Source organism: Chelon labrosus (genome assembly GCF_963514085.1).
Source record: "Chelon labrosus genome assembly, chromosome: 13".
NCBI classification, from domain to species: domain Eukaryota; kingdom Metazoa; phylum Chordata; class Actinopteri; order Mugiliformes; family Mugilidae; genus Chelon; species Chelon labrosus.
Genome location: NC_140346.1, coordinates 18,202,840 through 18,228,696, shown reverse-complemented (window position 1 = coordinate 18,228,696; position 25,857 = coordinate 18,202,840). Strand labels below are relative to the sequence as shown.

Here is a 25,857-nt window from a genome sequence, read left to right as displayed (position 1 = left end):
AGAACAACCAGATACATTAATAGATTTTGCTGGTTACACTTCTTTTTTTGTTTGTAGGATCTTTTCTTGAAACAATTAGCACTGTTGTGATATTTTACTGTACTTAACTGAAAGATGTGTGTATTTCTTCGTCTGTGTAGAACTAATGTTATTACAGCCGACTGTAAGATCCCACAGTGTCGCTGTAAATCATGAATACCAAACATTGCTAGAGGTGAGACTTTTAAGCCGAAGCTTAATGACTCCAGCTGGTCCATCTGTGGGCTACCTGCTATCAGCCGGCTGTAATGAACTGGCTGCGAGCCCTCGGCACCCCGGTACATCTCATTAGCAGCACGACTTCTAAGTGCTGTGTGTGGGAAGTTGTCCACTTCCCCTGCTACAGTTTTCTCATCTCTCCTTTCTTCTGTCTTCTCCTTTAATCTTCTCTCTTGTATCACACCACCTCGCTCTGACCTCTCTGTGGTCTTCCTCCCTCACATATATAGAAATCGGACAAACTCTGGGAGTCGCGTGAATTATTCCACCACAGCTGCGTTTTCCCTCAACCTTTCAATGACATTTTCTAAACACACTCCCAAGTAATTATCCCTTCCACTCCTTCCCTCTGTCCTTTTTCTCTTTCTGTGCGATCTTTCGGCTCACCTTTTACTCCCATCTCCTCATGTCTGCAGTACAGACACACTGGAAGCCAGCTATAGCGCCACTTGAAGCAAATCCCTGACTCAGTGTATTCTGCCACCCAGTCTTTGCTTCCCTAACATTTTGCATCTTTACTGCAACCCTTCATCTCCTCAGCTGCTCCTTGCATGTCGCCTCGAGCTAACATTAGTGTTGCAGCCGACCTCCTGCCCTTATCCTCCCAACAAATCTATCTCTCCTTCACACCTTTGCTCACCTCCTGCGCCCATCACCTGCTTCCCATCCATTTCTCCTCCCTCAGCGTCCGTCTTCCTCTCCTCCCACTCGCATCCCCCCCTCTGGCTGTTCACTCCCCCAGTGAAGACGTGACTACACATCCATGCAGCCCTTTAGGAGAACCTTACCCACAATGCACATTGTGGAGCGATTTGCATGACAGGCGCTGGCGCGTTTCACCGAGGGAGGGATGAGTGGGTGGTGGGTGGATGCAGGGAGATAGAAAAAGCTAGAAAAGGGAAAGGGAGGCAGAGAGTTGTAGGGGAAAGTGTTGGTGTGAATTATTCATCGCTGGCTATAGGATGACTGAATTTATCAGGAAAGAGAAGAAGACTCAACATAAAACATGTCCTCTGTTATCTCTCAAGAGTCTGGTATCTCTGTACACTCAAAGTCACCATTTGAGGATGTCCAGCATATGTATGCTCAAGTCCTCTGCTACTGTACTACATAATGACTGGACAGGCAGTCTACTTCAGGTGCTGAATGTTAATAAAGATGTCTTTATTTAGTCAAATGGAGTGTATTAGAGCCAATAACCAGCCCTTTTGATTGAGGTTTGACTTGCATGTTGCAGTACAGGCTGCAACAGCTTGATTGAGGGTAAAGGAAGGTATAATAGGTGGGACGTATTGAATTCAATGAACTGAACAGAGGTTTTTGGATGTCTTCCCTCACCGCAGTGATGTACCATCGTCCTCTTTCTCTTTTTCTCCTTGTATGCTGCACTTTGATTTCTTGTTGAATCAGCCCTGTGCAGCTGCAGCCTTGGTCTTTCCAGAAAGTGAATCACTTTAGGTACTTGTCCTTGTTTTAAAGGCTGAGGGCAAGGATAGACACACATTAATTGACAAAACGATTGCAACCCACCAATTAATTCAAGTGTGCAGAATTTAAATGGAGGTTGTGGTTATTCACCTGCTCCAACAGCAGAACTCTCCAGGTTTAAATGAATGGATGGGTGTGGAAATAGAAATAACACATTCATACATTATTGAAATGATTTTTGTACATCATTTCAGCTCAGACTCGTATAGATATATCCAGGCTATACCTGTTGCAGCTGGAAGGCAAACAGTTCACCATGTCAAGCTCACAGTTTTGTAATGTTGTCGATAGGAGTACACCTTCAGAAACTGAATTTGTGCACGTGCCCTGCCAAATATCATATACCTTGACATTCATTTCTAGCACGCTGACATTTATGACCAAGGATTTGTTTTAAATCAGGAGATGCTGCGTCCATGTAAAGGTCAAAACTCAATTTAAACCTCATATTTAAAAAAAGTAAATAAAACTTCTTTTACAGAAAAGTTGTTGAAAAATGTTCCATTCGTGGTCTGGATGTGGACAAATATATAATAAATGCTGAATAACTGGAAAAAAGCTGGACCATGTGGTTGTTATTTGTGACTCAGACTCTCCCCTTGGTTTGTTTAAAGGCTGACTGTAGTGAAATCATGGGTCCAAAACATATTAAACCTCGACTGCATGAACAATAGCAATTATGAAAGACAACATAAGTGACGGATAGAGACTGGTAGGGAAGAGAGAGTCTTTTTTTCTTATTTAATGTGGCCTATGTTTGATTAAAATGTTTCCTGTTTTTTATTGACAGAAGTCCTTCTCTCTGGAATTGGAGGCTCTGGACTACGACAATGACACATCAGAATCAGGTGAAGCATTTTTGCATCTTCATTTGTTTATCTAAATTTGTTTTTGTCCATGTGACATATTCCGCTGTAAAGTTTGAACGCTACTTCACGTGTTTGAATGATAATTCCTGTCAATCCACATCCCACCATCATTAGATTTTCAGATACTGATCGTCTGTGTTTGGACGATCTAAGTAAATGGGCGCCTAAGCTAGGCTAGCTGGGGTTGGTTTGTTGGTACAGTTTCAACATTATGTTTAATCAAAATCATATTAACATGGCAGAACAACTTAATCCGTAATATTTTTGAGCATCAAAAATCTATTTAAAAAAACAGTTTAGCAAGCTAACAGCCAGAAAGCTTAATGTAGGAAAACTCAGAATGTCTTAATTACAATTAGATCATCCTGACCGCATGTCTGAAAACATTTGGAAATATTTTGGAAAAAAAATGGTTAAAAATATTCTTAATCCTTAATATTTTTGAGCATCAAAAATCAATTCAAAATTACACAAAACATTTAAATAAAAACAGGTAAATTAGCTATAGCTGAGATGCATTTCTTTAACTTGCACTTACCTTTATTTCTGGAAATTTTACAAAGTTGATTGTGACTTTTCTTAATATGATGTACAAAACTCGAATACTGACATTTTATACGTAGTTAATAGCTTTAGCTAAGGCTCCACTCCACTTCGTTTTCTGCTTCCTTCAAATGGAACTCGTAGTTATGTTATGGTAACCGCTGCTAGGCAACTGTTGCCGTCTAGAAGCGACACAGCTAACAGTTTAGCAAGCTAACAGCCAGAAAGCTTAATGTAGGAAAACTCAGAATGTCTTAATTACAATTAGAGCATCCTGACTGCATTTTGGAAAAAAGCTGGTTATCTTGCAACTTCTCCTTGCATTCCACTTTGCTTTAGCCGGAGTGCAATGTGGCTTCTTAGCCATATTTGGGTAGTTGTTTCCTGTAGGGTATGCTTATTGATTATGTTATTTAGCCACTGCTTTGTCTATTTGGTAAACGAAAACTTTATTCTAAAATGTTGGAACATAAAAACCGATTTTTCAATTAAGTAAACAGCTCAAAGTGTGCAAATTAGCTTTAGATAACGCTAGCTAACTAGCTACAACTAACGTGCAGCCACTTAACCTCAACCCTATGTTACATGTTGATATTTTCAAAATGATATATATCAATCATGTAAAATTTTATTGAGTAAAAGAGACAGAGTTTGTCAAAATATCTTTTGCAAACTACAGATATAAATAAATTCTGACTAATATGTAAAAGGGATTAAAGCTAAGTTAACCTTTAACCTGGTGTGTTAATTGTTCTTATATAGATTAGTAAACTAAATTCCAAAGTTGACTTTAGGAAATAACTGTAGTTAGGCCTATAGTGTTTTCTTACCAAGAAAACAAGTTATGTTTTCAACATGCAACATATTCATAGAGGCAAACAACACGAGCGCTTGTTTACGAAGATGTGTGGTTCAACATGATGAAACAATGTGAAAATATCCTTTGTGTTTTAATGTCTGTGATCATACGAGTTTACTGGGCTTTTTTATCCAGACCCTTTAATTTCCTGCTCGTCTCCTTGTTGTTTCTCCTCATAATCAGGAAAAGCTCCATGACAGGGAATGTGAGCTGCATGCTATAAAAAGTGTAACACACACAGATGTTCCTATGCTTTCCTCATTCCTGTCATGCCACAGTCTTCCCTTTCATCCCCCCATCCTCTACCTCCCCCTCAGCCAGTGCAGGGACCACAGTCATATCCAAAAGATGGCTGAGATAATGAGAAAGTGGGAGCTGCACCAGAGATCCTTCTCCGTCTCTGTGTTCGTCTTTCCTGTCCTCTTCCGTGTCTCCTTCCCTTTGCCCTCCAGCACTGCTCTAACATCTTGTTTGCATTATCTTCCGTTTCCACCTGAGCTCCTGACAACCCTTACATTGGGACTAAAGCCATTCGCTATGCCGACAGCTTAGCTCAGCCCAAACACAGGCATCCCATGCCAGTCTGAATGGACTTATCGGGCCCTGCTGCTAATCAGAACGGATTACCGAACACGACTGTACCTTCTGAAACAGTCCTTGGAAATATGATTTTGCTTTGAGCACTGACAGAATGACCTTCACTGAATTTATTTAAAATAAAATGTAGCATTAGTGTTAATGCGCAGGGTCGTGCCTTTTTTTTAAAGGGATAATGCCAGTTTATTACAACTTTGTTTTTATTCCCATTGTTTTGGCCCTTGTTTTCTACCAGTTATGTTATTTTACTTACTTTTGCTTTTTAATCGGAGACGAAAATGCAACAAAATGGGATAAGAAACACAAGCTCAAACAGATTTTAAAACGCCAAGGGAAGTTTTCTTCTTCTGCAGTGGATCACAATACTTAGGTGATTTGAACCACAACATTGGTCAGATTTAGGTAACCTCAAGGCAGTATGTTTTAGTACAAACATTTGTCAACACTGCTTAGTTTAGTTAGATTTTTATGTTAGTATGTGTGTGTGTTTTCTTCAAACATTACCTTTACTTTTCCAGTCATTTTTAAAGATGTATTATGTGGTTCTGCTATTTAGCTTAACTCTAAATGAAATAAATGGGAAGCACATCTGTCAGCACAATGAAACACAAACCAACTAGGCTGCATAAGACAACGTCAGATTTAGCTTAAACTAATAATCATGCAGATATAAAAATAAAAGAAGAGATATCCATTAAGGCAATGAGAATAAAGGAGTAGACACAATTATCATTAAAAAAAAGACATCATGAATTACAGGTGATGACAGTTTAAAAATTTCCAAAGTCAGTGAGCACCTCCTACCACCTACACCTTCACATCTGAGTGATTAGTGTCTAGTTTTATTAAAGGAAGTTAAAGATTGGCAGCGTTTCCAGTAGTTTCTAGTACTATGGGGGAAAAAACTTTGAGAATTAGATTTGAAATTGTGACTAATACAGGTGAGAAAAAGTGCAAGAACATTTCAGTGTATGTACAGAACTGGTATATGGTGATACTTTTGTGTTGCATATCGTAGCTTTTAAGTGACAAATGCAGAGATTGATTTAAAACTAATTGGCCGTCAGTGTTTTTTATAATATTTTTTTTTTTTTAGATTGAGGTTTCCATGTTTCCAAATTTTAACATATCTTGTAAAATTGAACCTAATGAGGACTTTAGCCTTTGTTCATGGGTTGCCTGCTCAACCAGGTGAACTATCAGAAGTTTTGAGGAATATTGTAGTATTTTTTTCTGAGGTCAAACAAAATCATTAAATGACTTTCCTTCTTCGTGAAGTATTTACTTTATCAGACTCAGGCGTGAGCCCGTTGAGATCTAAGAAATTTGTCACCGGAGTCTTGATCACTTCATACTTTTCCTCTTCCACGCACCTTGGAAGTGGGAGACGCTGCACCAGAAATACAATTCCTCCTGAACTGATTTTTGAACGTTTTTTTATTATTATTTGCGTTTGTTGAAGCATTGCTACATTTCTGGGGAAGTTAAATCATATAAAATCTGAGACAAGACTGTTTATCTCTTTAACAAAACAGAGAGCCAGTCTTAAAAAACATTGGTCACTGGCATCGCTAGTGGTAAAAAAACAAAACAACCCACAGGCTGCTTTTAACTTACACCAACACATTGTTGTAATAAACAGGAATTATCTTAAAATAGCAGCAGTTTAATTTACTCTGTTCTTCCTTCTGTTCACATATTTACAGGGTAGTTTTGCGCAGCATACTTGCTGCAGTGCTCATCCACATTTCAACTGAACTGATGTAACCCTCACAGCCACAAAACTGCCACCACCGCTAGAGAGAAAGTGGAATTCAATATTAGATGCTTTATAATCCGGACCAGCTTCTCTATAAAAATCCAAGACACATGTTTAGACTTAGCGCTTTATCCGTGTGGGACAGCTGAATGAAAACTGAAAACAAAAATGAAACTATCATGAGAATTGCCCACATACATCAAATATGGGGTTGGGGGAGACACAAAAGGCTATCCAGCTGATCTATTGGCTTACATACGTCTATTGATTTGTTGGTTGGTGATACAAAATAGCCAGGCAAAGGTAGGCATTTTCTCTCCTGCAGTGTTTTCTCAGCCACTGTCAAGGGCAAGCACTTCACAGCTAATACCAGGCAGTGGGGGACGATCACCAGAGGCCAGGGAAAGAGATTTAAGTGTTCTCGCTGCCTGCAGACGAGATCCCTGCATGTTTTCTCCTTGTATTTCTGTAAAGTGTGATTTCAAAAAGCAGCTCTGGGCTTCTTGTTTTTGCTGTTTTGCTGTCTTACATTTGATCTCCTCTTTCCAGTCTGCCTCTTAACCCCTACTTGTGTTATTGGGCCATCCCATCTAATGACATTACAGGGGAAATCAGACTCTGTCATACACCTTCCCTACTCTGCTGGATGATAATTAAGTTATGTCTTCTTCTTTTCTGGCGGCGAAATGGTGATGATGAAATTAACCCTTAGACTCGCCAGAGTCATAAAATAATGAAAAAAACCCACAATGCACTGCAGCCGCATTGGCGAGGGTTCGTAAAACCGGATGCATCAGTTTAACCACCGGCAGTGGAGGAATGGGGCAGCGGCTGAGCTAACAGCACGCTCATTACCCTTAAACACACACACGTTTACACACCGGCACACAAAACACACTCACACCAGCCGGGTATGTGTCCCTGTTTTTATTTCTTTGTGTCGAGCGGTGATCTCATCCCTCCATCGGGCAGTTTGATGTGTGTGCGTGTGCTAATAGCTGATTCCCTTCCTCTTTCTCTTTCACACACACACACACACACACACACGTTTTCAAAGGACTTTCCATTGACATAATGCATTCCCTAGCCCCCGACAATAACCACAGCCATCTCAACTTAGCACCCAGCAATAACCATAACCTTATCCATAACGTTTACCAGAGTCGTACCAGGTTGTTGGGGGCGTAGACAAATGGTCCCACAACGTTAGTACTCCACAAGAGTCCGGCCCCCACAACTTCATAAAAACAAGAGCATGCACTCATTGTACACTCTGTCTCTCTTCACTGCTGACCTACTTCCAACAAGGCGATCATGCGATCTTACCCATCTCTGAAATACATGCATACATGTAGTGTACACTGAAATGCACAGATATATGTGTGCAGATTCTCAGTACTCTGTGTGTTAACGTACTGTCAGCGAGGATTTATAATTGAGCTGAGGATGACAGCGCCTCTGGGAAATCCCCCTCCGGGGGTCAGGAGGAGAAGCTGCTGCCCCAGTGTTGCCCCAGGGCTTGTCTGGTCCTCTCTGCTGTTCCGACCCCCCCCCCCCCCCCCCCCCCCCTCTTTTTTCTCTCCTCAGACCAACTAACCCTTTTCTCTGGTCCTAAAGTCAATCATTACCTCCAATAATATTCACACTGACCCACACACATATCATAATAAATACAGAGGTATTTAAAATAGTTTTTGTTCCACTTAATTAAACACATTGTTGTAGAGTGAACGTGGCAAACAAATCCTTTTGTAAACGAAGACATTAATTTGTCATGTGATTCATGCCGTACATTTCTGAAACAAGGTGAACGCATCACAACAGAACTGAAAGTGCACTGCAAAAGTTCAAGAGACGTGCATATGTGAATTCCACGTCATCTTCATTCATCTTCTGTAACCGCTTGTTCCTGTGAAGGGTCGCAGGGGGTGCTGGAGCCTACCCCAGCTGTCATCGGGCGAGAGGCGGGGTGCACCCTGGACAGGTCTCCAGTCTATCGCAGGGCTAACACAGAGAGACAGACAACCATTCACACTCACATGCACACCTACGGCCAATGTAGAATCATCAATTGACCTAACGGGCATGTCTTTGGATGGTGGGAGGAAGCCGGAGTACCCGGAGAGAACCCATGCAGACACAGGGAGAACATGCAAACTCGAACCCGGGACCTTCTTGCTGTGAGGCATCATTGCTAACCACCTTGCCACTGTGCCGTCCTGAACATGTCTAATTTCAATATTTTTGCATTAAGAAGAGTTAAAATCATTAATAGAAGGTATCTCGTTGTAATGATCCTGCAGGAATTTGCAGTTTCTCACAACTGTACATGGCATTGTAAGGTTTCACAACTCATTGTTTCAGTTATCAGCTCCCAATTTATATGTATTTGCTCTCTCTCTGTCGTTTCTAATTTAGCAGCTGTTTTAGCGAAGTAGCTCTCACTTTGCCCTATCACTGATAAAGAGGAGACCACAGCAAAGTTAACGGCAACCGGTGAAACCACTGGAACATTTAGCTGCTAAAGAACCAGATATTTTATTTCCCTAATATGTTGATGTTTTTGTGAGAGTTGCATGTGTTGACTTTCCTCTCAATTTGGGACTTCAGTGGAGACATAAAACTATTTCGGCCCCGTTACATCTACACTAATGCGGACATGACTCTTCCTTCTTCACACAAATCAGCACCAATCAGTTTCCAACAGAAAGGACAGAATATCAAACAAAAATTGTGCACGCATTTTAAATTGAAGTATTTCTTCTGCCCGTCCTCCCTCAGGTCAGTTGATCGAGCAAATCCTCCTCTCCTCCATGTTGAACCCTGGTGAACAGTGGCAGACGTATCGCCACCACGGACAGCCTCTCAGCCTGGAGTACCGGCTTCGCTTCCGCTGTGACTCAAATTACTACGGACCTCTCTGCAACAAGTTCTGCCGGGCCCGCGACGACTTCTTCGGCCACTTCAACTGTGACCCCAGCGGCTCCAAGGTCTGCATGGACGGCTGGACGGGACCGGAGTGCAAAGAAGGTAAGAAAGAGAACTTAAAGAGTCCTGTGGAGATGTCCTGTAAACAATGTTTGCATTAAATTAAAGATATTTATACATTATTAAGTCACAAATGACTCTGCCCTTTAAGCCAGAAATGTTTTCTCATCAATAGCCTCTTGAGTCCAGTGATTATAAATATTTTTGCTTTCAATTAATTTTTTTTCCTACTTGCTGTAGACGGTGGTTTCATCCTTGGTGACTCTTTCCAAGGTTCACACCTGAGGGTCTTTTTGTTTTCAGTAATGTTGGCCTCTGTAGTAATTTCTCAAGCACACACACTTATAACCACCACTCAGCAATAAACCAAATTTACAACCCTCTGACACCCACTTGACAAACTGATGAAGTTTTATGAATGAAGAAGAATAAACATACACACACACCTACAAACACATGTACTCCTGTTAATGTCCCGGATCAGTCCTCTCCTGTTATACTCCTTGTACACGAGTAAGTACACATCAGTTAGCTCAAGTGAACAGGGTGTGGAGCATCATTTTGTGTGACTCATCAGCTGGACGACCTCACTCCGCGACCTCGGAGAGTTGCCATCTTGTTGCAGTGGTAAAAGTGAATTGAGGAAACCGTGTGGAAACCATGAGAATCCTGAAGGACACGGCTAGTTTAAGGACATCCTGCAGCCCTGCCCATCTTGCCCCTGTCTCAGTTCATTTGACTTCCTACTCAGCACGGTGCTGATTGGGCTGCAGAGAAGCAGGAAGCTTGAAACATTAGCCCTCGGTCAACCCCCTGCAGGTTACTGATCATAAGTGTTCAATGGACTGAGGTCAGATAAAGAGTTTTTATGAAACTTAAAGACTTGATATTGTCAATACAGCCGTCACTCTGAAGTGCTGTGGATGTTTTTCTGCTGCTTTGCACTTGGCCACTATTGCTATGGTCATTTTTCAGGTGTTGTGTTAGACAACTTAACTGTTCCCTGTTTAAATAACAGATCACATGTATACAACTTTCCATGTTCAGTAATTCACCAATAAAAACGCTGTGAGGTTAACCAGAATCAAAGCTAAAACGAAGACAGGTGGACTTGTTGCAGTCTCCTTGAAGATCTCCTTCAGTGTACAAGTCTGTACATCACAGGGTAATAAAATAAAAAAAACCTTCGCCAACGCATGGCTCGATACAGGAGAGCCAGTTCTTCAGGTCAGGGCTCAGCAGTTCACCTGCATCTGAAAGACAAAGGACACACTTCATTAACCAGGACAACAACATACACAGAGTAGACATGTGGTTTGAAACTAGAGTGAAAGAAGCCATCTATGCAGAATTTGAAAACCTCTAGGTGTATGATTCTTGCTTTGTCTGTGAGGGGTTCAAATCCCGGACAAGCTCTTCTGTGAATAGCTTATTGCTGTACGATAGTTCCTTGAAGGTAAATGGAAAAATGCATCAACTTCAATCAATACAGACTGCCCTACATTTAACCTGAAACACTAAATTCAGATGTTACAACACAGGATGTCAGTTGAGTTGTGGTTAGAGAATCATGTTTGGGACTGCTGGGTCAGAGGTTTCATCTCCTTATATTCATGCCTAAGGTGCCCGGGCCCAGCACCTAATCCACAAACTGCTCACTGGAGCCCATAGCTCTGAGAAGACAAATGAACACTTAAAAGCAGAGAAAGAATTTCCCCATGAGGGATCAATAAAGGAAAAAGTATTATTATTAATCTGAACAAATTCCTCCAGTTGGAGATGAATATTGGATTCGTAACAGACCTTACTCATCTGAGTATCCCAATGAAAAAACATTAACTCCTCCAGTGATTTAAAATGGAAGAAGCTGCTTAGATGATGGTGAAACATCTAAAATAAATAACAAGAGGTCCAGTTTACCTTTGTTTTGGGATATACCTTGACCTGGAAGATTAAGAATCCTCACAGATGTACTGTGAGGGTAAAACAATGCACATAATTTTTGTTTTCTTGTGAACGTTTTCTTGTCTTTAATGTCTCTACCTTTGTGTTTCTATCTTTATTCTTCACAGCGGTGTGCAAGCAGGGCTGTCATCAGACCCACGGCTCCTGCACTTCACCTGGAGAATGCGCGTAAGTCAGATTAATTCTCCTGTGGACACTGTCAGTAGATACCAGCAGTGATGAATATGATATTATACGAGATTTAAAGCTCACTGCCACAGCATTAATGGTCCTAAACTTCGGTTCATACCAGATGGAGATTTATATTACACGCACGAGTGCAGTGTAATATTTTAAATTAAAGACTGTGATATGATCCTATATGTCCTCTTCCTCCAGTCATTCACAGATGATACGTATTCTTTATGTGCGATCATGTTGTTTTTCCACTTTAGCCTGGATTAGATTTCTCTATACGGGTTTAATTCCAAATGAATCCTACGTACGTTAAAAGCTTCATATAACTTGTGAATTTATTTTCTCCACTATTGATCAGGAGCAGCAGACACTCACACAGATGAGGTTACAGTTAGGCCAATAATAATCTGAGATGCCAAAACATTCCCTTAACGGTCACTTATAAAGAAGAGCATCGCTCACTTCAGCGCTTTTATTAATAGAACAGTAACTGCATCTCTGTAATGCAGATGAAGTAACTCATGGAGCTGGTTATGTCTTCTTCTAGGTGTCATTATGGCTGGAAGGGTCCTCTGTGTGACCAGTGTGCGACGTTCCCCGGCTGTGTCCACGGGAGCTGCACCGATCCCTGGCAGTGTGTGTGTGACGTCAACTGGGGAGGACTGCTGTGTGACAAAGGTCCGATCCGTTAACCCGTTCAGCTTCTGTAGTAGTTTAGCACCTCAAATATGTAACTGGAGCGGTGTGTATCTAGCGTACTCTGCTGGGTGCCAGACTCACAAGGTCCTCACTGTGGTTATGGACCGTCCCCACAGGACACACGAAGCCTTGATCTTCATCTTGATTTATACCTTTATGGATTGAAAAACATCTTTAATCATGATCTTTTTTTACACTTTGTAAAACCCAAAGTCTTATGAAATCCAGCCTGCACATTAATCTTTATACTCAGAAACTCACAGATGGATTTTTTTGTGCCTCGGAAGAATCATCAGGACTGAGACATGAATCAATTACTGTGTCTGATGCTAGGTACTTACACTCAATTCACAGGGAACGCCACAGAGAAGGCTGATAGTCGGATAACTGGATTTATTGCCCTTTGTCTTAGAACAGCACATATTCTTTTTCAGAATCTTATTTTGTTGTTTAAATTGAACAAACTAGGTTTTCCACTGCTAAACTCAATTTGTAGAAGACTGTGTCCTTTACATAAAGATGGGAGAGCTTTGCTGTGCAAGAGCTCAAACTATCTGTGTGAGACGGAGAAGGAAACATTGTGTATACAGTGTATTAGTTTGTCAGGCGTGGTTCTTCACACATCTTTCCATGCGTGACGTACAGATCATTTATACGAGATAAGACCAAAGTCCCTGAGGACTTCACCCTCTACTCGCTAGTTTTTCCCACCAAACTGTAGCAAGGCTTGTCCAATGTTATCCCAGCAACTCCCACCTCTTACCTCTGTCTCAGTGTGGGATCTGGGATCCGGGAGCTAAACGAGCACCCAGGGGATGGTGTATTGTGCAGGGGAAAGGTGATAGCCTTGGGTAAGGTAAACGTGAGCAGGGCTTGGTTGGGTGCTCTTAGCTAGGTGGGGTCCTAAGCTATTCCTGTGTATTCAGAAGGGCTCTTTAAAGAGCTGCAATGAGACAAAGAGACTGTGGGTAAAGAGGAGATGATTACAGAAAGTAAAGCTTTAATCAGCCTCAACACTGGAGACAACAGGGCCTGCAGCTACTGTCCTGCACAGTCAGCACACTGAATCGACCTGGATCCACTTCAGCCTCTGTGCTCTGTCTTTTTTTTTTTTTTTCCTGAGACAAATTCAAACTGAATTCTATTTCTGTCTGTGCTGTTATGTGCTGTGAGCTAAAAAAATAAAGCCATAAATCAACATGTGTTTTTTTCAGATCTGAATTACTGCGGCACCCATCAGCCCTGCAAGAACGGCGGGACCTGCATCAACACGGAGCCAAACGAGTATCAGTGCGAGTGCCAGGAAGGTTTCAGAGGACGCAACTGTGACATCGGTGAGTGCTGCATGACCATCCTGAAAACTTCATGCTTGGACAGCAAATGATCTGTTATAAGATGCACAGAGGAGCAACGGATAGATGTGGAGAATAATATGTGTCAGTAAAGTGAATCTTCCTATTAATCGATAAACCACAACAAATATACAACTTATAAAACATAGAAATCTATGCTCTTTGGCTGACTCCATACCATAAAGACATAACAAGTTCATCATTTATTAGTTATATAAAATATATTTGAATCAAATCCTTTGCTCCTCGAAATGAATAATCACTGAAGAAGAAACATCCTCTTCAGTGGCTACAGGAAACAATCTGTGTCTCATCTTTGGTTTTACATTATATTTGTACATGTGTGGGCTTTTAAATTTCATCCTCCATTCTCATTGTTGTCCTCTCCATCCTCTCCATCAGTGGAACATGCGTGTTTGTCCTCCCCCTGTGTGAACGGAGCCACCTGTGTTGAAGACCCAACGGGCTACAGCTGCGTCTGTGCCGAAGGCTGGACTGGACACACCTGCACAGAGGGTGATTGTCAATGCTGCACACATGCAAGTCTGAGCTGAGGGGCCGGGCGGCGTGAGATTGTCTGTGAGATCAGTTGTTATTGGATCAAAGCCAGAGAGCGACTCTAATCAGTGTTGCAGAGGAAACTAAATTAGCCCAAACACAAACAGTATCGAGAACAATCAGTGATCTGTCCCGCCCTCTGCCTGGCCCTGTGTGTGTGTGTTTGTGTGTGTGGGAATGCATTTATATTTGCATCACCAGGAAAATCAAACGAATGAGATGGGCCGTGTTTGATCAGTTCTAGTGAGATAAACGGAGGTTGCGCTGGGAGTTGCGCGTATTCTTAATGACGCTGGGAAGAGGCTTTATCGCTATCCAACTTTGTGATCTCATTGGATGTTTTCGTCCAGCTATGTATCCTGTCTAAATGTTGGTGTTGAGAAAAACGAGGAAAACACTGAGCTCCGAATTGTTTCTATGATGGAATGAAAAACAATGAAGGAAGAGCTACTTGGATCTGAGAGTAACAAAATACAAAGCAGATGCTCGGGGTGCGCGGTTTGTCTGCTGTCCACATGTCAAAAGGATTCCCCCAGAAAAAAGTCCCTATTTTTCCTCAGGTTAAAATAACATACAAAAAGAAGAGCCTTTAATCACATATGTGAAAATGTGCGCAGCAACATCCTTTTCCCCTGTGACATGTGTACGTGAGAAAAAATAAAAATGTCTGCCAAGTCAGTGTAACGTTATCAGATTGTGTTCGCTCAGCGAGGAAACTGAGACCGCTGCTACACATATAAACAATACACAACATTTGTGTTTAGGGAAGGAATGACATGTTGTTGTTGGCGTTTGTCCTCGTTGTGATCTTAGCCTGCTGTACAGTAGCCTGATGTCTGTGCCACACAGCCCAACTTTGACCAGTTCAAATTCATAATATGTTTGAAGAAGGAGCTGAACAAAGTTACACAGCTACCGTTCGTACGGCGGCAGACAGAACTCAGTGCACTGCAACTTAGGAAAACACATGCAAATAGACAAAACACAAGCAAATGAATGAAATGTCTCCATCAATTTGGCAACATGTGCGCCGCAGACACACGCAAAACAACTAACAACTGAAACACAATTCAAGTAGCATAAATGACAACAACAAAAATGTTTCCAGAGGGCCACAAAAAGAGATAAAAAGTAAATCCAATTTTGAATATTATTAATTTTATTCATCTGCAAAGAAATTGTGTATTTTGTCAGATTATTTCAACCGGTAAGATAATAACAAGCAAGAGACTCATAAGAAATTCAGGTCATTAAGCTTTGAACAAGTGTATCCCATCCAGGCTTATCCCCGGAAACATTTCTGTTGTTGTTTGCCCTACTTGCATTAAGTTTCCGTATTTGGTCGTGTTGTATTTGCAGCACATGTGTTGTCACGTTTTCGTAATATGCTTGAGTTTTGTCTGTTTGCACGAGCATCTCTGTCGGCCTCCGTACATTAAAGAGTTGCCATCCTTTCAGATGTGACCTCCGAAACAAACACACTGCTCGGCTGACGCTTCACCGTGTCACAAATGTTGAGGCCAGCTCAGCCTTGATTTGTCAGGCATCTCGCCTGCCATGCAGCAACAAGTGTCGGGCATCAGTTTGTCACTTCATATCACCAGCTTCCACTGGAAGATAACTTGTAGCCAGACGCTTTTTGAGCACAGTTAATCATAGAAGACGGCAACTCTTTTAGATAGTAATTGTCATTGCAGACTGTTCCAAGAGAGTCTGAGGGTTTATTGTGACTCTGCAGATCAGATAAAAATAATTGTCTTTGGCCTTGTAATCCACAAACCGGGTTTTCATGACTGAAAAAAAAAAAAACTTTTAAGACATGTAAGCAAAATAAGTGGTGGTGAAATATCTTCAGTTTGAATCACAAGTGTGAGTCAAGCTCAGAGCTGCTGGATCATTTAATTCCCATGATCCATGCCTGTAATCATGGCTATCTCTGATGATATCATCCGAGTGTTTTTCTATCATTGTGGAAATGTCTTCCACAGCCACAGACTATATCAGTCAAGTTTATTCACAGGGCAAGTCTGAATGGTGGGAAAAGTGATCATTGTAAAAGTTATAAAGTGGCCCCTTTAAGGTCTTTCTAAATCCTATATGTCAGTGTCCACGGCTAAATACCTTCCTATTTGTACAGATTTTTAAACACATGCAATTGAAGGACTATTTATACAGTATTCGTTCGTCAGGTGTGATCTGTTTGCAGCTTTTTTTGCTGCAAAGTGGCACCTGAACTCTGTTAACAGTCTGTCCAACCATGTGGTCTGAATGTGTGTGACTTTTCTGTGCGATATGTTTGCGATGATGTTTTGTGTGGTGGCAGGTGAGATCTGGACCATGTCGCCTACGGTCTACCAGAGCTGTGTGTGTAAACAACCGACGTTCCGCATCCTTTGCATTCACCTCGGTCAGGATAAACGTGTCTGCAGGCTGCGGGGCGCTGGCATGTACGCACTTCAACGAGAAGCATTTTTATCAGAGAGGCAGAGAGAGGGACAGACAGACAGACAGGGGGGATAAAAAAAAAAAGTTTATTTTTGCTCTTGTTATTTGTGGCTCGCTTGATTAACGGTCAGAGATGGAGTCTATCTCTGTATGTGTTGTGGGGGGGCTCTCTGGAGAATACACAGTGAGAGGATCGTCAGGCTCGCTGGGAATGACAACCAAAACCACAACACAGCTCTGTTTTTCGGACTAGATTTATATGTACAACCAATATTAATTAAAGGGTTCTTTGTTTGTTATGAATCCTCCGTCTCCTTTTGGGAGAAGTGCTGCTAGCTCGGCGGGGTTATTATCGCTCAGGGTTGGCGTAAGGTCAGGGAGATGGAAAATGGTTGTTGTGCAGGGTTAGGTAAATGAAAAAGGGTTATGAGAGACACAGAGAGCTCTTGAGTGAAAGATGTATACCACAGAGATATTCATGGGAAAATTTAAGATGCCACTACTGCACAAGTATGCCATGCGTAATAAGAAGTTATGCATGGTTAACCCCTGGATGGTGAGATTCTCTGTTCGTGCTTGTTTTCATCACATTTCCTCTGTTTTTAATTCCTTTTCAGATAAATGGAACCAGGCGTGGCAGCACCGTTCTTCTATTTCCATTTAACCCACATCTTTCTCTTTACCCATCACCCTTTCATTTATTTAAATCCACTCTTTCTCTCTCCGCTCTGGGAAAGGGTTGAGGTGTGAGCCGTGTGCGTGCAGCAGATGATTGTATTTATCACTGTTTGCACAGAAACCAGAGCGGCAGAAACGAGAATGAAAACACAGACCGCAAAGGCATCCGCATACCAATGTTACAGTTCAGGTCACACATGCCCACACGGTGGCAACGCACAAACCTACACACACACACTTACACAGGAGATGTCTCCTTAATATTCACATAGACCAGTACTTGATGTGTAATATTCTTTTCTTTCTCTTCTCAGTGGTCAGGCAGTGCGATCGCAACCCTTGTGGCCGTGGATCGACTTGTCAGGAGGCTGCCGGAGGTTTCCGGTGCCTCTGCCCGCCTGGATGGAGCGGCAGGACGTGCCAGCTAGGTCAGTGGGTCAGGATTAAACTGGGTTACGTGTGTCTGATACAGATCGGTCTAGGCTGTGTGTGTTTTGAGCACAGTTTTAGTTATTTGGGCTGTTTAATAAAACATGATCAAGTTACAGTTATATAATGATAAATGGACTTAAAGTGCACAATATCTTTACTGGTACTACTACTGGTATTTATTTTATCCAAACTGAAGTATAAGTAATATGAATTCAGTTTCTATGGTTAAAGCATTTACATGAAAGTGTAGATTCCTCCATTTTTGTGAGCTTTGATCGTGGAAGTAGCATCTGAGTCTCATCGCACCATTTAGCATCCAAACCAACTACTGGTTTGTGGGTAAGGTTTATTTTGCAAATATGAGATGTGTGAGATGAGATGAAGCCTAATCTAAGATGTCCAAAACCGTTAAAGAAAGGCAACTGGACTTGCACAGTTTCTTGAAGACTAAAGGACTTTTAGTTAAGGAGTTAAGGTTTAAATGGTGACATATGTTGGTGTTACTCATCAGAAACTTGTTTGGCTAGTGTCTGTTAATGATACGATACTTGAATTAATCTAATATAAAGTAATATAAGCAATATAAAGTGTATATTTTAAATATATTTCCACATGTAAAGTACATTTACATTAGGAATAAAAGTAAAAGTAACGTCAGTGGAGCAAAAAAACAGAGATGACATTTTTTTTTTTAACAATAAAGGACAAAAACTGATTTTTTTTATTAGCATGAAAAGTATTTGATTAAATAATTCAAAAGTAAGATCAGGACTGTTGTTTTTAGTTTAAAAAAAAGTTCCTGAAAGACGACTAAAATAACAAAAGACAACAGAAGTTCTTTTATTGCTTGAGGTGCAGACACAGGCATTATTACGGCGTGAAAACTGTACTTCAATCATCAAGGCTGAAAATGAATGAAAATCCACTTCTTTAGCTTTGATAACTTGTATTCTAACTAATTAATAAGATATTACATTTTAATTCCCAAGAGTTGCCCAGCCCAAAGACTGTACAAAGAGCTTTTTGATGAGACTGGCCCAGTGTAATGTTTCAAGAACATATGATACCACGGTTATTTATTCAGCGTTCTGTTAACAAGAAAATCCGATATTTATCATCTTCAAAGGAATCCATTCACACTGATCCTCTAACAGAAATCTGAGCGACGAGACACAGCTGGTTTCAAAAGCTGCTTTTTTTTTTTCTCTCTCTCAATGGGCAACGTGAGATTACGCGTTCAATTTGAAGTGAAATATGCATTTAATACTCAAATTAAAAAGAAGCAGGAACAGCCGGCAGCATGTTGATTGTCCCATCAGCCCGTTGCTCAGTGTGAATCAGTATGCTACAAATGCACCGTCACGTCTCTTTGGGCTGCATTCGCTCATATTGACGAGTTTGCTCCCGGAGGCTTGTTATGTTAGATAGTGGAGTGGAGAGAATATTGTATAGAATCAGGTCACACACACACACACACACACACACACACACACACACATATATATATATATATGTACTCATACAGAGGCTTGGGGGTTATGAAATAAAAACGGAGACATATTTCAGGATGACAGCTTCTCCTGTTCCTCTGCGTCACAGTGATATGTCACTCTGACACTTGATAATCCCCTATGGTTCCACATCACAGGTCGGTAGCTCACAGTACACGCATGCATGCAGTGTTCAAGCACAAGTGATAAAATTCCTCACCGCCTCAGCCGATAACCAGTAGTGCCTCAAATGGTGAAAGCAATTATGTTCTCTATCAGTTTCACTCCTTTATTAGCTCATTTCTGTTTCCATTTTCTCTCGTGCTAAGGTCGAATCCCCCAACTCTAACCATAGATAACCCACACATACACACAGACATGTATGCACAAAACTACACACAAGCCATCAGTGCTAAATCCTAATAGGCCTCTCACTGAAGGGAAAAGGTTTAGATTACCTATAACTGACTGACTACTTCCTCTTTATTCACTGAGCGTTCCTTTCTAATCCTCCTCTATCGGAGCCAAGCCCTCAGGGCGCCTGGCTTTAACACGACAGAGGTGGGAATAGACACACCTAAACTTAACAGAGGCACTGGTGCAAGAGGGAGATCTGTGAATAAACAGGGAGGAGAGGAGATTGTTAAAGGCGTGATTTGGATGTTTATTTGAATAAAAATAACATCCGACAAAGGCGCTCATTCACAGTGCTCCACTTCAAGGTTCCAGATCAAGGATCCGCTTCAAAATTTTTTTGAACTCTGGTTTAACTGGTGGCTACAGGTCGTCTGAGCTCAGTGGGAGACACCCAGGATTAAACTCTGTAGTTTTAAAGGTTGCGTGTTTCACAAGAGGAGGGTAATTATGTGACTTTTTATCTTATTTCAGTGAGAAGTTGTTATTCTGCTGTTTTGGTTTATGAAAATTATCATTTGGAGGCGCTACAGTAGATCCTTTGTTTGCTTTATTTAAACGGTCTGCTGACCACCAACCAGAAGGCTCCTATCCAAACTTCCCACTGTTAGGTTAGACAAACGACAGCAATGTGGCAGTTTATTCCCACAGAAAAATGATGAAATCCTATAGTGAGCATCAAAACATGTAATTATCAACAAGTGTGGGTACAGCAGAGGAGATAACCCAAATTAAAAACTGGAAATTGGTGAAAAGATTTGTCTGGACAAAGGATAGGATCCCTCTGGTTGGTGGTCAGCAGACCAATCAGAGATCCAGCAAAGGGTCAGTTGATCACAACCAGGAATCCAACCCTTCATGCTCACTTTGTGTTCACGTGGGTCTCTCCCCACTGATCAAGACAATATACAAAGTGAAAACAGAGAAAGACAGAGTAACTTTGAACTGGGCATCGAATCCAAAACAGATGGAGATTTAACTTGTGTATTATTACTCTGTATAAAATATTCTTCTAGGGAAGCATTTTAGATTCTTCTTCTTTCTACAACTCTGTTCAACAATGGTATTAAATCACTTATTTGTATTTTTACCATTACTACCACAGTATTTAACTATTTTCTTTGTTTCTCTAGACACCAATGAGTGCGAACTGAGTATATGTGTCCACGCCCGCTCTTGTCGAAACCTAATTGGTGGATACTTGTGTGACTGCCTTCCTGGATGGACCGGGCCCAACTGCGACATCAGTGAGTACAAAATGAATAAAACAGAGATACATTAATAGAAGAAGAGAGAAGTGGTAGTCCTGTGGTGGACAGTGAAACATGAAGAGCCTTTAAACAGCAGTCCCCCTGCAGACCAGAGTCTCCGTGGGCGGGAGATCGTTTTACTCCAACTCCAGCTCCATCAATCATCCTTCACGGGGTATCTCTGAAACACTATAAATGTAACGCTGACCAGTGAGAGTGTGTGATGCTCTACTGTTGACCGTTATCTCCTTTTATTATGTGCTGAGAAAGTGATGTGAAAAATGTGCAGCTTGCATTCTCGGGCTCAGGCTCACGACCAGTCTGCTCTGTTTTCACTTTGCATCTTGTCTTCGTGCGACAGATTAATGTAGTGTTTCTGTCCTCTCTGATTTCTAGGGAACAGCAGCTGTCAAAGTTTGTGTTTGAATGGCGGACGTTGTGAGGTGAGAGTCCTGCCTTTCTCCGTCTGTCTAATTTGCCTAAAGGCTGTGCATATCTGAGATGCTGCATTGTCCTCCTCTACTCTGTAGTGACGCTTTCATTCTCTCTACAACTTTCCATTATTTGTCCGGTGAAATAAGGACTTCTCATCCAACATTAAAGGAGAATAATTTTAAATGAGCATTCTGTGCATTACTGTGAAATGGTGAAGTGTTTTATTGTCTGTCACAGATCCCTGACCTCAGATGTCCTCTCTGTTTGCATACATATAAATTAAATACATACATATATGCTGTGCTCCACAGGACCAGGTGTCAGGGGTCAGATGCTTGTGTCAACCTGGCTTCTCTGGGAAATATTGCCAATATGGGCCGAGTCCTTGTGACAGCACCCCCTGTCTGCACGGAGGACAGTGTGTGAAGAAGGACGGAAGGACGCCCACCTGCAACTGTCCCGCGGGATATTCAGGAGTCTTCTGTGAGGTTGGAGAAGCTATATGTTTAAAAACCCAATAAGACAACCTGGATAATATCTAAAACCCAATCATGTGCAATGATTAATGTTTGCTAAACAAGATAAAACTATTAACTATTATATAATGAAATTGAAATGCAAAGAAAGGGATTCACTGATGTATAGACCAGCTATTCCTCATGCCAGGAAGAACAAATTATTATATATCATCAATAAGCTACAACGTTAATAGCCAACCGAATGAACAGCTTCTTAAAATGTTATATTAGGAACGCATTTGCTTCGGTCTGCCAGTTTTAATGGGTAACTTGTGCTCAATAACACTGATCCCAGAAAATGTAATCAACTTAAAAATAATAATTCAAGCAGATGTCCTCAGTTTTGTTTACTGTGAAATTTCCTTTTATCAGTTCTTTCTCAGCTGTAGCAGATGAACAGAAACCTCAAGAACAAATCTTGTGCTAAAATGCAACAACATTTATGGATATCCACCTGGTTTGACTGATTTAGAGCATCTATTTTGGCCTAATTTCTCACATTGGAAGTGCATTAGGAAGTGATCTTGTAATGGCCTGTTAAGATGGAAACAAAAACACCTTTTCAGTGTTTATTTGGACACCTGAGCCGTTTTAACACACCCCAATGATCATTTAGAGGTTGCAGCTTTTATAAACCACTGGAAACATATTTAGGTTGATGTATTAGTTTATGAACTGTTGCTGAAAATAAACCATTGCAAACTTTTCCTATTGTTTTTTTCCCTGTTATTTCAGATTGTGTTAGATCTGTGCAATCCCAACCCCTGCCAAGAGGGGGTACAGTGTCACAGCACGGAAGGCAGGTACATGTGCGAGTGTCCCGATGGTTACTATGGTAACGAGTGCATGAGCCTCAAGAATCCCTGCATTGGTCCGCACTGTCCAGGTAAGAGAAATGTTAGTGTGTCTCAAAGAACAGTAGGAGAAATAGTGCGAGAAACTTCACGAACTCTGGTCTAACCTCTGTCCCTCCACATCTGAAGGTGTCATGTCGGACACAACACACGGGGGCGTCAGCTTCTACATGATCCTGGTGGGAGTCTTAGCTTTAGTGACGGTCTGTGGCTGTGCCGCCTGCGCCTTCCTCCTCTCCCACTTCCATCGAAAGCGGAAAAAGCAGCAGGCAGTCCCGCAGGAAGAAGGCATCAACAACCAGAGGGAGTTTGTCAACCTCATCAGAAACGTGGATCGTCCCGTGCCCCTCCTGCCCCCCGCCGCCCCTCTCACCCACCCCCAGGTCCCCGCTCCCGTCTCACGTTGCTACGAGGAGATTGAACTGACCCTCCCGCCCTCCCCGGCCCCTTCACACCCCTCCCCAGCTCTAAAGCCGGCCCATGCGCCCAAACTGGACATTTCAAACCGGGAGAGGGAGAAGCTGAACCGCTTCCACTGCACAGAAAACCAGGAACTGGAGGTTTGACCATGTCCTGAACTTCACAGCTTCTGGGGAGCTTTTTTATTCTTATTTCATTTTGTGTCCTTAGCACTTTTTTGCGCACAGGACCAGGTCTCCAGTTACTTGCACTGTGTCAATGTTGCAGTTATGAAAATAGGGTGACCCTTTGACCTTTATGTGCTCAGATGGCCATCCGCAGACACCTGAGGAGCAAAGGCTGCTAAGTAGAGGGGTCAAAAGTCTTACTGTGTTGTCGTGTTTGGGCCTATTTTGGCAAAGAATGAGGAGCGGCTGGTGCATGACGTTCGACTGAAAAACTGAAATATTAATCTGGACACTTAAAGACTTGCCTTGGAGTGCCTGAGATACTGTCAAGAGTAAATAGAGGGCCGTCCTCTGCAGGAGCTTCCCAACATGTTTCCTGGTCTATGAGGTCATCTGACTGGCGTTCAGACCCCCATTTCAATTCCAGACTGATCTCTGACCCACTGACACTGAGACATAAGATGCCTATTTAACAGTGTGTTTCTGTGTGTGTGTGTGTGAGTGAGAGAGAGAGACAGTGAAAGAGAGAATGTATATTGTGAGTGTAACGTGTAGAAAAAGAAAAAAAAAGGGCAGAAACATTTCACTTTAAGAAAAGAAAACTAAGTTGATATACCAGTTTTAAAACTCCACACTGTTGCCTGTATTGTCTATGTAATACTGCAGTTTCTCTAAGATGTATGATTTTTTTTTTTCATACCGGTGTGTAAAATAGCTTTTTTTGTACATAAATATATTGTACATATTGATGCCATTTTTGTACTGTGAAGTCTGGTCTGGAAGTATCACTGTATTACATTGTTCTGTTGGTCCCGTTTCACTTTCCATTTGGAGCAACCAGCACATGTGGATTGTAATAAAAGTGCATTTACCAACTCTTTCAACTATTTTTCATTTTCATTAATCGCCGGCTTGCAGTCATTGCCAGGGGGAAGTGTCAGCTCTGTTACACGGAGATTAATGACTTTGCTCTTTGGGAGAGAGAGAGAGAGAGCAAAGTGCTTCTAACCGTCTTCATATGTGCATAATAAGTGCACATTTGAGATGCTGTGACGACCCTTCTTGTTATTATCATTGTCAGAGGCCGACGCAAGGATAGATCCCAATCGTTTTAACTTTTCATTGGCTGCATATATATTAGTTTTTAACTTGAATGAGTCACACGCTTAAAAATTGTCGAGATTAGTTGTCTATCTTACCACAGCTAGAGCCATCTTTACAAAGGGAATAAATTCGCAGAGAACTTCCCCTTCTCTAAATATGTTACATTGTCAAGATGAGCTGGTGGAAAGGGCTGTAATGGTGGCAGATGAAAAATCAGAGGAGATTAGGTGAGCCAGTCTTTAAACAGAGAGAGCATGGGACAACATCAGGAAGAGCCAAGGCCAAAACAACAAACAAAACACCCCGGTCTAGAAAGGAAATATTCAACTAATCTACACTAGGAGGAACAACAACAGCAACAAACCTACAACTGGCATCTGAGCTGGACAAGAGGAGTAGAAGAAGTAGAAAGGAGAGTCGACAAAACTGGCAAATCTCCCCTACAAGCTCCTGCTGGCAGTCTGTTTGTCACATGCAGCGGAAAGAGACGCTAGATTCACATGATCAGTAGTCTCAGCATTAATCACAATATTGAATGGCATAAACCTTAAGGCCAAAAAGTTCACAAATGCATCATTTATGCGCATTAAACAACAAAATGGCCAAAAGCCCACAAGCAAGTGCAGCTCTCTAACCCTTTCATATCCGAGTGGAGAACTCTGGCTGGTTGCAGCAGCAAGGGGAGGAACAGGTACCAGTGGCAGATCTGTGGAGTGTGACCAGCACAATTCAAATTAGTTCAGCATTCCCATGCAGTCACGGGTTCGAATCCATGGGCCGACTGGGCCTTTCTCTGTGGAGTTTGCATGTTCTCCCTGTGTCTGCGTGGGCTCTCTCCGGTTCGGTTACTCCGGCTTCCTCCCACCGTCCAAAGACATGCTCATTAGGTTAACTGGTGATTCTAAATTGGTCGTAGGTGTGAATGTGAGTTTGAATGGTTGTCTGTCTCTCTGTGTTGGCCTTGCGATAGACTAAACTAATGATAATTAAAGTGTGGGATTTTAATTTTAAACTTTAAAGAGAACATTTGCATCATGTTTCACATAGAAAACAAATAACATTCACAACTGATTCCATTAATAAAAGTTATTTTTAAATATTCATCTTGTGTTTCCTGGTGGATGTACAGCATCCTTGTCAGAGCCCCATGGGAGGATGTTTAATTGTAAAACAGAGCTGCAATGACTGGATCAGCAGGTCGCCGTATACACAAGGACTATCACTATCTCTCTCTCCATCTCTCTCTCGCTGACACACGATCACAAACAATGATGCAGACGGTGCCAGGAAAAAATGGAAAACCAAGTGGCTGACCCCGGCCTTCCTAGAAAACGACTGCATGGCTGTGAGAAACTTGCCTGTTGTTGGAAAGTTGGTAAAACGTACAGTTAGTTTCAAGAGCACTTGTTTTTTGCAACATCCAGTGAACAGTATTTCGCTATTATTATATAAACCTGCAAACACTAATTTTATGACTAAAGTTAGGCTTGAAAATGAATTTCCAAAATATCTGGTAGTGTGGGGTCAGTTTGAATCCA

General features: G+C 41.7%; 1 protein-coding gene across 1 annotated transcript in view; it reads left to right on the top strand.

The window, feature by feature from the left end:
• The window catches only part of LOC311498443 (uncharacterized protein), a 48,092-nt gene extending 23,599 nt beyond the window's left edge, over positions 1 to 24,493 (top strand). The window contains exons 3-14 of the mRNA XM_084559035.1: positions 2,537 to 2,594; positions 9,155 to 9,403; positions 11,434 to 11,494; positions 12,051 to 12,181; positions 13,417 to 13,536; positions 13,957 to 14,070; positions 17,550 to 17,663; positions 20,705 to 20,818; positions 21,218 to 21,264; positions 21,568 to 21,744; positions 22,510 to 22,660; positions 22,758 to 24,493. Of these exons, the coding sequence (XP_084415161.1) occupies positions 2,537 to 2,594; positions 9,155 to 9,403; positions 11,434 to 11,494; positions 12,051 to 12,181; positions 13,417 to 13,536; positions 13,957 to 14,070; positions 17,550 to 17,663; positions 20,705 to 20,818; positions 21,218 to 21,264; positions 21,568 to 21,744; positions 22,510 to 22,660; positions 22,758 to 23,194 (1,773 nt within the window). The 3' untranslated portion in view covers positions 23,195 to 24,493. The remainder of the gene's footprint in view (positions 1 to 2,536; positions 2,595 to 9,154; positions 9,404 to 11,433; positions 11,495 to 12,050; positions 12,182 to 13,416; positions 13,537 to 13,956; positions 14,071 to 17,549; positions 17,664 to 20,704; positions 20,819 to 21,217; positions 21,265 to 21,567; positions 21,745 to 22,509; positions 22,661 to 22,757) is intronic.
• Positions 24,494 to 25,857: the final 1,364 nt, after the last annotated feature.